At 43.6% G+C, this 14,300-nt stretch overlaps 1 protein-coding gene across 1 annotated transcript in view; it reads right to left on the reverse strand.

Moving 5' to 3' along the window:
- Window positions 1-734: 734 nt before the first annotated feature.
- The window catches only part of ALG11 (ALG11 alpha-1,2-mannosyltransferase), a 42,582-nt gene continuing 29,016 nt past the window's right edge, over window positions 735-14,300 (reverse strand). Inside the window, exons 4-6 of the mRNA XM_086935038.1 lie at window positions 4,018-5,179; window positions 2,163-2,458; window positions 735-1,531 (exon numbers count right to left, since the gene is read on the reverse strand). Coding sequence (XP_086791164.1) covers window positions 4,908-5,179 — 272 coding nt within the window. The 3' untranslated portion in view covers window positions 735-1,531; window positions 2,163-2,458; window positions 4,018-4,907. The remainder of the gene's footprint in view (window positions 1,532-2,162; window positions 2,459-4,017; window positions 5,180-14,300) is intronic.

Genomic DNA, 14,300 nt, shown 5'->3' on the forward strand with positions numbered 1-14,300 from the left:
TTTACATGTTCTTATATGTAAGATTATATTCATTGTTTTAATATTTTAATTGCGGCTGATACCTATGCAATTTGTATACCCTTTGTGTCGTTAAATTCTGTTCAATTGCTTCTTACACATGAATTTTTACTGCTATTAATATAACAATGTTCTATTAATCACGGTTTCTTTTATGGCACATTGCCAAAATAAAGATCTTTTGAATGAATGAATGAATGAATGAATGAATGAATGAATGAATGAATGAATGAATGGAAATGTTTTATGGCTTTGTAGGATTAGTTGGCTGGGCATTTTTAATAAATGACCTATTGTGATTTATTTTTTGCATATGTCTTATATGGCTAAACGTACTTAACCCAATAAAGAAAATATCGATTGATTGATTTAATGCTAATCTATGACTGGTTCACTAAACACTCTGCAATGCTAAATTTTACACACTATAACCCTGGCCTACTGATAACACATTTACATACAGTTGGGGTTGGATCTGCCCCATATAACCTTTAACCTATTTTGACCAGCTTCTTTCAGCACATTATTTTATCAAATATTTGAATGTCTGTTTGATTGACACATGCCTGTAAGAAATCTGTTATCAAAACGCTTTTAGCAGATTATCATGGAAAAACACATAATTTAAGAGTCAAAGTCAAATACAACCTAAGGTGAAGAGCCCCCTGCATTGGATTGAAAGCCACGCTGCAGATCATACAAATAACACCTTGAAATCTCTTTAATAATGTATTCCTTCATCCATTTTATGTACAGTGAAAGTAGTGACACGTACTGTACACTTGGAATGTAAAAACGAAAATATTAATTTTAAATGAACACACACACTATTGGTTCATTATCTCTTCCCTGTGAATAACAAACTTACAGATAGAGTTGACAAGTGCCCATTTTCCAGGCCTTCGCATTACAATGTATTTAGTTCATGTATCATGGTCATCATTAAGTAGAGGAAAAAGAACATATTTTATAATAGGAGGAATATTGGGTTTAGTACATAGGGTCGCTACTGGAGTCTTGCCATTACATAGCCCTGCAAGTGACAGGTATACAACTATTTAGGAGGCCGGTTTCTATCTTGGGAAAATTAAAGTTTCTGTCCGCTTGACAAAATTCAAGCATATGATCCGCCATCGACATGGTGTACTGTTGGCTGAACTATTTTTTCTAATACATGAAGCAGTACTCGTTTGGTGACTATTTAATGCCTTATCATACTGGGTTTTCTAACAAATACTTTCATGTACCAGAAACGTTTTAATACTATCAAACAGCAACAATACTCACAGATTAGCTAAGGGCAACACCATTCCAAGTTTCCAGGGGCAGAAAACCATGAAAAAAAAAACATTAAAAAGTAACACACACTTGGAAGCAGGCAAGTGTGTTTCCTCTTTATAAGAGGGGGCGGAGAATGCAGAATTATAAAGAACCACTGGATGACAGTGTAGCAAACAAAGCACAGTCCTCCTTGGTGAAGTGTGCCTTACTGAAAATGTGAATATTAACACAGCTGTATATAATCAACAGGAGAGAAAGGGCTCGTAAGGCCACTCTTGTACCCCTTATGAGTAATAATTACAAATCAACAGAAGAGTGACTAAAAGGGTAAAGGGATAGTCAATAGCTACCACCAAGTAAAGAAGTTATTCCAAACAAAGAGCAGTCAAACAGTAAGGGTTGCATGCAGAGTGCCACAAGAAGAACCCTCAGGCACCAACAAGACAGTCGGTTGCCATTTGCCTTCATTGGGTCCTTTTCAGGAAGTAGTGATTGAGAAATTAAAAGAAGTATGGACTACTCCCAAAAAAGAGATTATTTTATTAAGGGGGTAGCTCTAACTTCATTAAAAATCTTAGTGAGAAAAGTCGGACTGGAAAGTGGTTATGTTAGTTTGAACCACCCAGTCCTAAACAAAAAACAACAAACAACAACAATATAAGTCAAATATTGTTGTTTTTTGTTAATTTCTCAATCACTACTTTCTGAAAAGGACCCAATGAAGACAAATGACAACCGACTGTCTTGTTGGTGCCTGAGGGTTCTTCTTGTGGCACTCTGCATGCCTAACTTCTTTACTTGGTGGTAGCTATTGACTATCCCTTTACCCTTTTAGTCACTCTTCTGTTGATTTGTATTAACACAGCTGCTCAGAGCTCCCTTTCTTGGTCTGTAGTCATGTTGGGTTGCATTAAGACGTTAAGCTGCATGTACAAATTCTGAAATACAGATTTGTTGTCATGTGGAAAAGTGGGCATAAATTCACTTGATTTGGGATCATCAAAAGGTAGTTTACCCTGGATAAATGATAAAAGAATTCTCCATCACCGTTAACATTCTGTTTCAGTTAGAACAATGCCGACATAAAACTGAAGTAAACACTTGACTTTTAACTGGACAATGATGTATTATCCTAAACATGCTCAAAGCTGGGATAATGCTTTGTGCTGTGGAATAGTTAAAGAGAGGTTCCAGCAAGGGATTTGTTTGAAAAACTTAGTAGATACCAAATTACTGATAGTCTATATTATTATTTAAGACTATTAGGACTGTAGTATTCAGTCTCTATTTTTCGATGATGTATCTGATTTGAGACCTAGTATGAGGCTACCACACTAGCCAAGATCGGTTTAATCAACAATACTAGTAGGTCTATTTAGCAAATGAGCAAGGAAAAGCAACACAAAGAGAAATTTTTAGTTCGAAACTTATTTATCTTATTCAAAACAGATTCAAAGTCGTAAAAACGTACAAGTTCAAAGGAAATGGGGGGTACACATAATCGAGAGAAAATTGCATGTGACTCTTAAGTATAAGGAAAACAGTCAAATCAATCCATAAATACATAAGAGGTAGTCTAGTCCAAAATTCATGAACATAAATAACTCCTTATTAAATTAATCAGAGAGTTCAATGTCGATGTAGACATAGACTTTAGCTGTCGACGTTTCGGTCTCAATTGTTAGATCCAGAGACCATCATCAGGACGGTTGTCTTTTGATGCAATGTAAAAGACCCTCATAGAGATGGAGATAGACGCATAGATTTGATTGTTTGCGCAGGTACAGAGTCACTTGTATCCTTGGGGATTCCACAAATTATCCCTTGGTTGATGCTCCACGTGTATTTCAATTACACACCTCGAGTTCTGTTCGGTTGGAAAAATAACGCTCCTGTTCGTCGTAACCGGCTCAAAGGGCGCCCTTTGAGCCGGTTACGACGAACAGGAGCGTTATTTTTCCAACCGAACAGAACTCGAGGTGTGTAATTGAAATACACGTGGAGCATCAACCAAGGGATAATTTGTGGAATCCCCAAGGATACAAGTGACTCTGTACCTGCGCAAACAATCAAATCTATGCGTCTATCTCCATCTCTATGAGGGTCTTTTACATTGCATCAAAAGACAACCGTCCTGATGATGGTCTCTGGATCTAACAATTGAGACCGAAACGTCGACAGCTAAAGTCTATGTCTACATCGACATTGAACTCTCTGATTAATTTAATAAGGAGTTATTTATGTTCATGAATTTTGGACTAGACTACCTCTTATGTATTTATGGATTGATTTGACTGTTTTCCTTATACTTAAGAGTCACATGCAATTTTCTCTCGATTATGTGTACCCCCCATTTCCTTTGAACTTGTACGTTTTTACGACTTTGAATCTGTTTTGAATAAGATAAATAAGTTTCGAACTAAAAATTTCTCTTTGTGTTGCTTTTCCTTGCTCATTTGCTAAATAGACCTACTAGTATTGTTGATTAAACCGATCTTGGCTAGTGTGGTAGCCTCATACTAGGTCTCAAATCAGATACATCATCGAAAAATAGAGACTGAATACTACAGTCCTAATAGTCTTAAATAATAATATAGACTATCAGTAATTTGGTATCTACTAAGTTTTTCAAACAAATCCCTTGCTGGAACCTCTCTTTAACTATTGATCTGCCCGATCCCGCAAGGGTTTATTGGGTTACCCACTCCTTTTAATCACGTCTTGTGCTGTGGAAAGCCCATCCCAGTTTGGTGCATCAAACCCCATAAGCCTGTTCTTTGATAATAAACAAGGTGCCAGTTAACTATTCCAACACAAACTTTGATGGACATACTTCTGGTGGCGAGGTAAGTAAAGCACAGACTGCTCACTCAAGAGAATGCAGCTTTCTACAATTGTTTCGCAAAGGTTTCCCATCTTTATATTTAATTAAACGGGCAAACTTTCAAGGAGGTAGGCTTTGTTTTAAAAACAACAGTGTCTCATTTGCACGTACAAAGAAATGTGTTCCTTTATGCAGATATGGTCCTTGCAAAAGGGGCTCTCCTAGCCACCAGAGCAGATATACATCAAAGCCAATGTTGTGCTGTGCGTTAATTGGTGGCCATGTTTACCATCAACTGCACCTTATTATTAGGGATGGAAGTCATCAGATAAAAATAAAAGCTTACATAATTTGCATCAGGCAGGCAACCGTCTCAAAGACTAAACAAATGTATAACTCTAATAATTTTGTGTTCTTACTAACATAAAACAGTGAATATACCAACTAATCTCTTTCGACAGACTAAACCTCAGCCCTGAAAAAAACACAAACCTTTTAAAACAGACCAGCTGCCAAATATGGAGGCGGAGTGAGGCATGAGCAACTTTATATATCCATGTACATTAAGCATTTGCGAAACTGTGACAAATCTTAGGCAAAACTAAATTATTTCAATCAATGCTAATACATTAAAACTCCAATTGTCCGCATCCTTCTTGAGACCTGCTCCTATCATTCTTAGATACAATGTAACAAGTATGCTTGTTCGTTTCAAGTTATGCATGTGTGCAGTCCATTCAGTCACAAGATATCTACACCCTTTTTTCATAGTGTTCAGTTAACGTTACTTGAATAAACGTTCCACCGCTGACAGAAAATTTGCCTCAAATTCTTGATCGGAAAATCGGTCAACAGACTGGCGAGCATTTAGTCTGATCTGCAGTCGCTCCCCTGCTGAGAGAGACAGGATGCGGTCCATTGCCTCTGCATAACTTTCTTCACTGTCTGCTCGAAATCCAGTTATAGTTCCTTCATAGGGAACCACTATGTCTAGCTTTGGGCCACCAGAATCGTGGGCTAGCATGATCGTCCCAGCAGCCATACACTCAACTATTCCTGGAAAAGAAGGAAAAAGAGTTGTCATTTTGAATACATTAAATATTCCTGTTTTTTAGGGAGGGGATGGTCCCCTCTGGCCTCCTATTAAAACAAAAACACGAATCCTAAGGTGATATCTGCTCCCAAAGTAATCTCTGACAGACATTCATAGCAAGTAGATCGAAGTGACAAAGATTGTCAAATATTTTCGAATGTGTTCCCAATGTTTACCCCACCCTCATCCCTGTCATTTTAGCATCATTTGACATCATCTTTCAATAATACACATACTCTTTTTTTTTATAATAAATGTTATTGAAATTTTAAGAACATGCAAATTTATTGGTAGCAAATCAGACATCACAGTTAAAACCCATCTACTCATAGACACCTGAGTGGGTGTGGTAATCCCCAGACAACGCAATTGCATAATAAGACTTGGACCTTCACAGCGGTTCTTCGCCTCTGATAATCACTGAGCTGCGACACTGTCAGACACCTATCTTGCTTAGTTTAGACCACTCCTCCCAAGCCACTTTCTCAATGCCTTACTCCAATGATATGGGCATTCTCATGTTTGATGCATGCAGAAGTGGATACATTTGTCATTGCCTCTCACCAATCTCCAAACCCAATACACAACCCCCTAACTTAATGCTACAGGAAATGCATCCAACACACACACTGCGTCATGCTCCACAAAGAACACTCTGAAGTGCTCTACTCTACACTATGCCACTGCCCCAACAGATACTTCATTAAAGAAACATGGCTCACAATCACATATTCTTGACTTCCGTCCTCTCACAGGATACAACACACAGATCTAACACCATAGGTCTATCAATCATCCATAAATAATTTTAGAATTTTATATTTCATAAACATGTCAAAATCTACTACATGTGCCTCCTCAGCTTTCATGTCCCACTTTCAGCTACTGAAACCACACTTCCCCCGAATATGTAGAACCAGGTAGCACAACAGTTGAAGGAATCACATATATCACCACAGCATCCAATAACTACTCTACACAACTATTGCTCATATTTCAATATATCTGGTGGTTCCACCATCAAAGACATTAACAAAACTATCCCAAACATCCCAAATACAGAGAACACATTACCAAACCAATCCACACAAAAGGCCACACTCTCAATCTTATTCGCACTGATGTGAACGTTCCCCACTGCTACTTTCCAATACAACTCGATTTTGGATCAATTATGCTGTCAAGATCAACCTAAGCATAGAAAAAGGAAATACGATGGTTATAGGCCATCTCCTCGAGCTTCTCCAACAAAACCCCATTCCCTTGTATCTACTATAGACCCAACATCAATACCAACTCACCACTTAACTTTCTGAATATCACTTAGAACTTCATGACTCTCTGAAATCACGCACAATGAAACAAAAGCCTTTGTGATCCTGCTCCAGAAAGCAGGAAATTCATCAACAAAGAATAAAAGAAACAAGCCCTCAACAATCCAAAAACCTCACGCTACACATGCAAACAAACTCATCTCCATAAAAAGACTACTTACTTTACCCCACCATCAACATTGTAAAGAAGCAAAAGGTAATTTGTCAACCAAGTACCACTTGCTTCAACTGTCAACATTAGAAACAGACTGATCGCACACCCACACCAGGATTAAATGAAGCAACAGGCTAAGAAGGAAACGTTGGTGTCCAGGCCTTCCATGGTGACATCCTAGTTTTTCAGAATAATTTAGGCAAACATAATGTGACTTGATGAAGTGCTGCTGGTGCCACATCAAAATGGTGCAACAGTGTGTTGAAAGGTTACAACAAAACAAGCACTGCCAATAGATCTAGTGCCGGTTGCCTGCCTTTTGTCTTATCCTGTTTTTTGGAAATGTTACTGTTGAGTAAGCTGCTGTGCCCTCAAAATTCTATTTAAAAAACAAAATGCCTAAAAGTGAAAATAGGTTTGGTTCTCAAATGCAAAAAATGCCTAAGTGGTCCCTGGGGCTTACAGGAACTGCTTTGTGTGTGTATGTGCTCCTTGTGAATGGGCAGAATGCTTAAACTCGCAGTGAATTTAGCCAATAGCTTATGTTGGGCTGAGTTTTTGGCATATGCTGTAGATGGAGGAAGACAAAAGTGACTGACAGACTAATAGATAAAGAGGGCTGGCTGAAAGCCTATAAAAGTACACTATACATAGAAGTTGGTAAAATCAAAAAGCAATTGCCTAACTCCATGGCTGGAATGATGCTCACAGCCAGCTGTCTGATGTGAGGTTAATGGCCAGACACAACATACCATTCTGGGGCAATGCTGGGTGCATTCACTTACCAAATATTGGTGTAGAGGTCAACCACATTGCATCAGGAAACGAAATTCAGGAGTTTGCTCAGCTGCAATACTTGCCCCTTGCCCAGGCTGTTAACTCAATCGACAAACACATGGACTAAGCAATACAGGCACCCAGGAGCCAATATAGCTATGGTAGAAGGTTGTCAGGAAACAACAGCAAAGTGGTGCCGAGCTCAGTAAGCACAGCTTTCATTTGGGTGTACTTGTTGCAAGAGTTAAGATAGACACTCAGTGAGTATTGTAGCAAAATGTATTAATGACCAAGAAATGATATGTCAATTACTCAATGCAACTACTGACAATAGAATTAGGCTGGTCGCCAACTCTCATAACGATTCCTTGTATGACATTACAAAACAGGAGACAAAGATGGTCTTCCACGTAAACAAAGAGAAGAGATAATAAAAGGACAACCATCATTGCCTCAAATAGAAGCCAAGTCCTCTTCAGGCCAGTGTAACACTTCATCAACTCATCTCAGATTTCCCATTACAATTTGTAAGTGCACATCTTCCTCATGATGGAAACAGGAGGAACAAAAATGAATAAAAAGAAAATTGCCAAAATAAGTTCTTATATTGATGAGACTTGCACACTACCATCATTGGTCCTCGCCGATCCTATCCCCTTTTGCAGCATACCAAAATGGCAATCTTGGGAGAGAAATAAACCACACACATACATTTATCACAGAGATAGCCTTGCACTTCATTGAGCCCGATTGTCGAGTAAGAACGTGTAACTGAACCCCACCAGCACTGATCTCATATTAATCTCTAAGAACACCAAAAATACAGTCCGATACTAGTTCTTCAACATTGGACAGTCTCAATACACAGCTCCCGCATAATGCCAAATCACTTGGATTCACCATCTAAGCAAGCTCTCCTCTACAATGTACACAGTCAAGATAACCCAAATATCTCTGAAAAAGTAACAGCAACAAATGTGTAAACCCCAATTCTGACATATTTAACAGCTGGTAATTCTGTAAAGTTGTATGCCAAACACTCAACTAACCTTACTTAGCAATGTCGATATTCAGCAGCAGACTGTTTTAGAAACTTAAAAATTAGGAACACATCGCCCCACCTTGGAAGATTTTCAGTGATTCCTACTCTCACTTTGCATCACTTTCAACACTTACTACATCTTCAGCAAGACACTAACCTCTGACACCTCGTAACACAAGATTTGACTTGCTCAGTGGCTGCTCTATTCCACAGAGGAGTGAAAACCCATCTCTTCAGTGAATATCGTGTCCATCATTAACTGAGCAATTTGGAGCCTCAACTGCACACAGAGTTAGAAAAGAACCCCCTTCCTGTTGCAAATTTTGTTTTTGCCTTTATCAACGTGTCTAGCGCTATGCAGTTTTCATGCTAGGTTTGGGCACCTCGGGACACGGCTTGCACACTGATGTGGATGACAGCTGCCTAACTGTGCTCCGGCCGCATAATTCTCATACCCCTTCTAAATCCTTGAACTGGTGAACAAAGCCGTCATTTTCACTCCTAAGCTCATTCAAAGGATCCCAGAACGAGAGAAGGGTAGTGAAGAGACTGGTGTCACCCAAACAAAGGGAGAAATGGGGGATGAATCTACTTAGTGTTGTGCGACCATCTTGGACAGTGGCATGTGCCTGTGTCACGGGAGAAATAGTGTCGGCTGTGGCAATGGTGAATGAGATCCCAGTGACAGACGCTTGTCTACGTGTAACCACATGCCAGTATGTAGGCGACGTTGTTGGCGGGCAAAGCGGGCCAGAGCAGGACAATGGAAAGGCTGACTCACCAGTCACTCAGAAGGAGAAGCGCTGAGTACCTAAATGTAATACTACAATCCAGGATTAGGGATTTAGCACTGCAGGAAGAACAGAGTCCTAGCAACATGCATAACCCGGAAAATACAAATCCCTGGTGGTGGTGGATGCCTAAGCCTGATAGGACCAGCAATGAAAGAGTTCAAGGTCTGGTAAAAAGAGGAGGGGGGGGGGGGGTGAAGGTTAGATGGTAGGACAGTTCTGACCTGCTGGAGTGTGTAGCAAGGATCCCCTCTGATGGAAATGTATTCTCACTAGAGTGGAAAGAACTGAGGTTTGGCTCAGGATCCAGGAAACTAAGTTGAAAAAAGGTCTCCTGGGCCTCAGACTGAGGGTGGTGTACTGGGTCCCTGGCAGATGGCATTTGAGCACAAAGCGGAAATCGGCCTGCCCAAGCCTCCCTCCCACTTCCCTTTATTGCCACACTGCAGACCTAACCTAGGGGTCCTGAGTAATTGACAGTGGACGTAAGTGTGGACAGGCATACTAGATCACAGAACAGCAAAAAGCCTGGACAAATATGTCTTCCAAACAAAAGCACTGAGGATATGCCTTCTTTGCCACTGTAGCTAAGATACTAGAACATTATTTAGGAAGGTTTTACAAGATACAAAGTCATCTTTCAAGAGATGACTGACACAGTGGGTATTAATCTACTCCAGACCTCCACCAACTGTCAGTGAGAGTAATGTCTGTGAACGAAGAGGTATACGAAATACAAATACATTAAGGGCCTGAAAGAAGCTACGGCAAGACTGCAGGGTGAATCCAGGTTTGTTGCGGCAAGCATAGAAGATGCACAAGGACGATCTATGACTGCATTATTAGGGTGTCGTAGAAAGAAGGCCAGAGTGCAGACCTCTTTGTGAGGATCTTATTGTGAATGACTTAAAGTCAAAGGTCATCTTGTCATTTTTAGGTCTCGGCCTGCGTAGGCTGCGCTTGCACAGTCTCGCGGGCGAGATTTTATGTTTTAAGAGTATGGGGCTTAAACCCACCCCTCTTCTCCATTGGCTGGCTTCCTAAACGGAGGCCAGCCATTGGAGAAGAGGGGCGTCTTTCCATTTAAGCCCTGTCTTTTTCGGATTGAGGGGTGTGTTTTTTTGGTTCTTTCTCTCTGTGACGTCTTCAGTCAGTCAAACCTAAAAAACACGCCCCCCAGTCTGAAAATGCAAATGGCGAGCGCTTGTCTTCACGATCCCTCCCCTGGTGTCCTCCTCCTGCCCAATCTCTTCCCACCTCTTCTCTTTCCCTCTGTCTCTCCACCTGCCCCTTCTGTGCAAGTCCCCACCTCTTCACCCCTCTGTGATCTCCCTCTGAAACCGATCAGAGCTGGTCATTTTCAGACAGCGCCGCAGGGCCGCCATCAATCACCCCGCGCACTCACACCCTCCTTCATTCCTCCCACTCTCCATCTGCCCCCCTCCGCCCCCTCGCTTGTTCAAGTGAGGAGAATCTGCCTGAAGCACGAGGCGCCCTGCCCTGTCCCTCTTCAGCGGTGGGGTCGGCGTGGAGCGGGGCTGGCGGGGAGCCGCCGCCGCCCCTCGCTCTCTGACAGCGGGGCTAGTGCAGCTCCCCGCCCGGCTGATCATTTATGCTGCATCGCTGCCGGGGCCGGAGGAGGATCCAGGACGGAGCAGGCACCGTCGACCCCAGAGTGGCGCAGGCACCGGGCACGGACACCAGCACAAAGGAGGCTCCGAGAGAGGACCGAGAGCTGTGCCAACCGGGCGGAGGAGGGGAGGGACCCTCCCGCCGGAGCAGAGGGCGCCACTCACTGGATGCTTGGTGAGTCATAGAAAGGTATGACATCAAAAACAAGTATTAGCTAGATGCTGACCTACAGCCCTCTGTGTTTCTATTTCGCTAATGTCTGTTTTTAGATATTACGTTTAAGACGCACTGTAGCCTTCGTGCGGGCCGAGAGTAGACTGACTCAGCCCATGTGAGGTAGGGCATTATACCACCCTAGTCATTACCTTTCTTCAATCCGGCGATTACGCGCCTTACCTTGCACAGAAGTCCTTTTCAGCTTAATTGCCGACCAACAACGTTGGTAAACGTGTGAATAAATTATAAGATCGATTATCCGGCACGAGTGTCCAACAGGACAGCTCGTGTGACTTATTTTACATTTCACCTCATTGTAGAGGTGAGCTCAGGACAATAGACATGTTCAGAAGCTGCCCCTCTGGTGTGTGTATGCAGCCGAGCCCACGCCGCACAGCTGGAGTGCGCAGTGCCTGAGCACCGCTGCCATCATCCCCTCTCCCGGGCTCGGCTGGCGGGCTCCTCCGAGATGCTGATCGCCGACTCCGTGCAGCCCCCCCGACCCGCGCCTCAACCCCCCGGCTGCGCCCCGGGGCTCCTCCCAGCCGCGCCGCAGGAAGTCCCCCAAGCAGGGATCCCGGGGGCCTGGAGCACACCCCGCCGTCCGGGCCGGAGCACGAGCAGGCCGCAAACATGGAGCCCGAGTCCCCGCTCCCCCCACAGCTCGACGGCGCCTCTTTCTCGCCCCCCTCGGGGTCCTATTTCCATTCCTTCTCGCCGGGGTCCTCGCCGCCCTTCCTCTTCCCCCTCCCGGAGCCCCCAAGGACCCACTCTGATTTCATTCTTAGTCTGCAGCCAGGTGTCCAGCAGCAACACTACCAGCTGAGGTCAAGCCTAGAGGGGGCAGGGAGCCCAGCACCACCACCACCAACCACAGCAACACCTGCTTCAACAGCACCACAAACAGCAGCATCCGCAGCACCCCCCCCCCCCCCCCCCACCCCAGCATCACCTAGGGGCACCGCTACCAGTTAAGGCTGCAGGGAACTGGCCCTATACATTACTGTGTGCCTTTATTCAATTAGAAAGTATTGTTTGCGTTCTGTAGGTATTTCCCCTACACTGTCCATGTTGCAAGAGATCAGTTCTTGGAAAGTATTGTTTGTGTTCTGTAGGTATTTCCCCTACACTGTCCATGTTGCAAGAGATCAGTTCTGAGTCGGGGGTAAGGGGTGCGCTGTTGAATATAGACTCAGAAGTTAGTTTTAGCCGAAAATGTGTGGTTGCTCTCCAAAAACATTCATTAAAGACAGTAGTCCCTTAAGACACTGGGTCAAACGCAAAAGCTGTGTGTGTGTGTGGCGCTCTCTGTGTGTGTGGCGCTCTCTGTGTGTGTGGCGCTCTCTGTGTGTGTGTGGCGCTCTCTGTGTGTCTGTGGCTCTCTGTGTGTGTGTGTGGCTCTCTGTGGGTGTGTGTGGCTCTCTGTGGGTGTGTGTGGCTCTCTGTGGGTGTGTGTGTGTGGCTCTGTGTATGTGTGTGTGGCTCTGTGTGTGTGGCTCTGTGTGTGTGGGGCTGTGTGTGTGTGTGTGTGGCTGTGTGTGTGTGTGTGTGGCTCTGTGTGTGTGTGGATTTGTCTGTGTGTGTGGCTCTGTGTGTGTGGGTGCGTTAGGCTCTACGTGTGTGGGTGCAAATGCAATAAGTCTCGCATGGATGCATGTCATTACATCGCATACTAATACCACGCATGCCATTACAACGTGGGTATTAGTAAGCAATGTCAATGACATCGCATGCCATAACATTGCATACTTTTACCACGAGTATGCTTTTACCACGCATGCCATTACAACGCAAAGGCATGCGTGGTAAAGCTATACTTGTGGAAAAAGTATGCAAGGTAAGTTACATCTCTATCCCTACACCTACACAACAGACTACTCCCACCCCTACATTGCCCCAACCCAAAAACACTGCCACACTACTACACTACCCACACTACTCCCACCCTACACTATCCTAAACCACTACTACACTACCCACACTACTCCCACCCTTACACTACCCTAAACCCTAAAACACTACTACACTACACACACTACTCCCACCCTTACACTACCCTAAACCACTACTACACTACCCACACTACTCCCACCCTTACACTACCCTAAACCACTACTACACTACCCACACTACTCCCACCCTTACACTACTCTAAAACACTGCTATGCTACCCACACTACTCCCACCCTTACACTACCCTAAAACACTACTACTCTACCCACACTACTCCCACCCCTACACTACCCTAAACCCTAAAACACTACGCTACCCACACTACTCCCACCCCTACACTTCCCTAAACCCTAAAACACTCCTACGCTACCCACACTACTCCCACCCTTACACTACCCTAAACCACTACTACACTACCCACACTACTCCCACCCTTACACTACCCTAAAACACTGCTATGCTACCCACACTACTCCCACCCTTACACTACCCTAAAACACTACTACTCTACCCACACTACTCCCACCCCTACACTACCCTAAACCCTAAAACACTACGCTACCCACACTACTCCCACCCCTTCACTACCCTAAACCCTAAAACACTCCTACGCTACCCACACTACTCCCACCCCTACACTACCCTAAACCCTAAAACGCTGCAATAAACAAACACTACAACATTACACTAAAACCTAAATCACTACACTACATAAACACTACACTACCCTCCCCAATACACTACACTAAACAAACATGACAACACCACAATACACACTAAAACGTTTTTAATAAACACACACACAACACAAACATTACCACACTACTTTTAAACTACCCTAAACCCTACAAAAGTAACCCCCACCCCATGCATAAACCTTACCTCTCTCCTATCCAGCGTCGCCGTCGGATCCTGCTTCCTCCTTCCAGCTTGCTTCACGTCGTTGTGAGGAAACAGCCTAAGTTTCCTCACAACGACGTGAATAGCCGCCCCCGCCGCCATTACACATTACATTGCATGCGTTGTAAAAGCGCATGCAATGTAATGGTATGCGTGGTTTTACCACACGTTGTAACATCTCATGCGTTGTAACGCATGCGATGTAAAAGCAACGCGTGGTAAAACCTGCGTTGTAATGGCTGTTTCCCGTCTCGCATTTGCGAGAGATAAGCTATTGGCATTGCA

The sequence above is a fragment of the Lissotriton vulgaris genome, chromosome 8 (genome assembly GCF_964263255.1).
Source record: "Lissotriton vulgaris chromosome 8, aLisVul1.2, whole genome shotgun sequence".
Lineage (NCBI taxonomy): Eukaryota > Metazoa > Chordata > Amphibia > Caudata > Salamandridae > Lissotriton > Lissotriton vulgaris.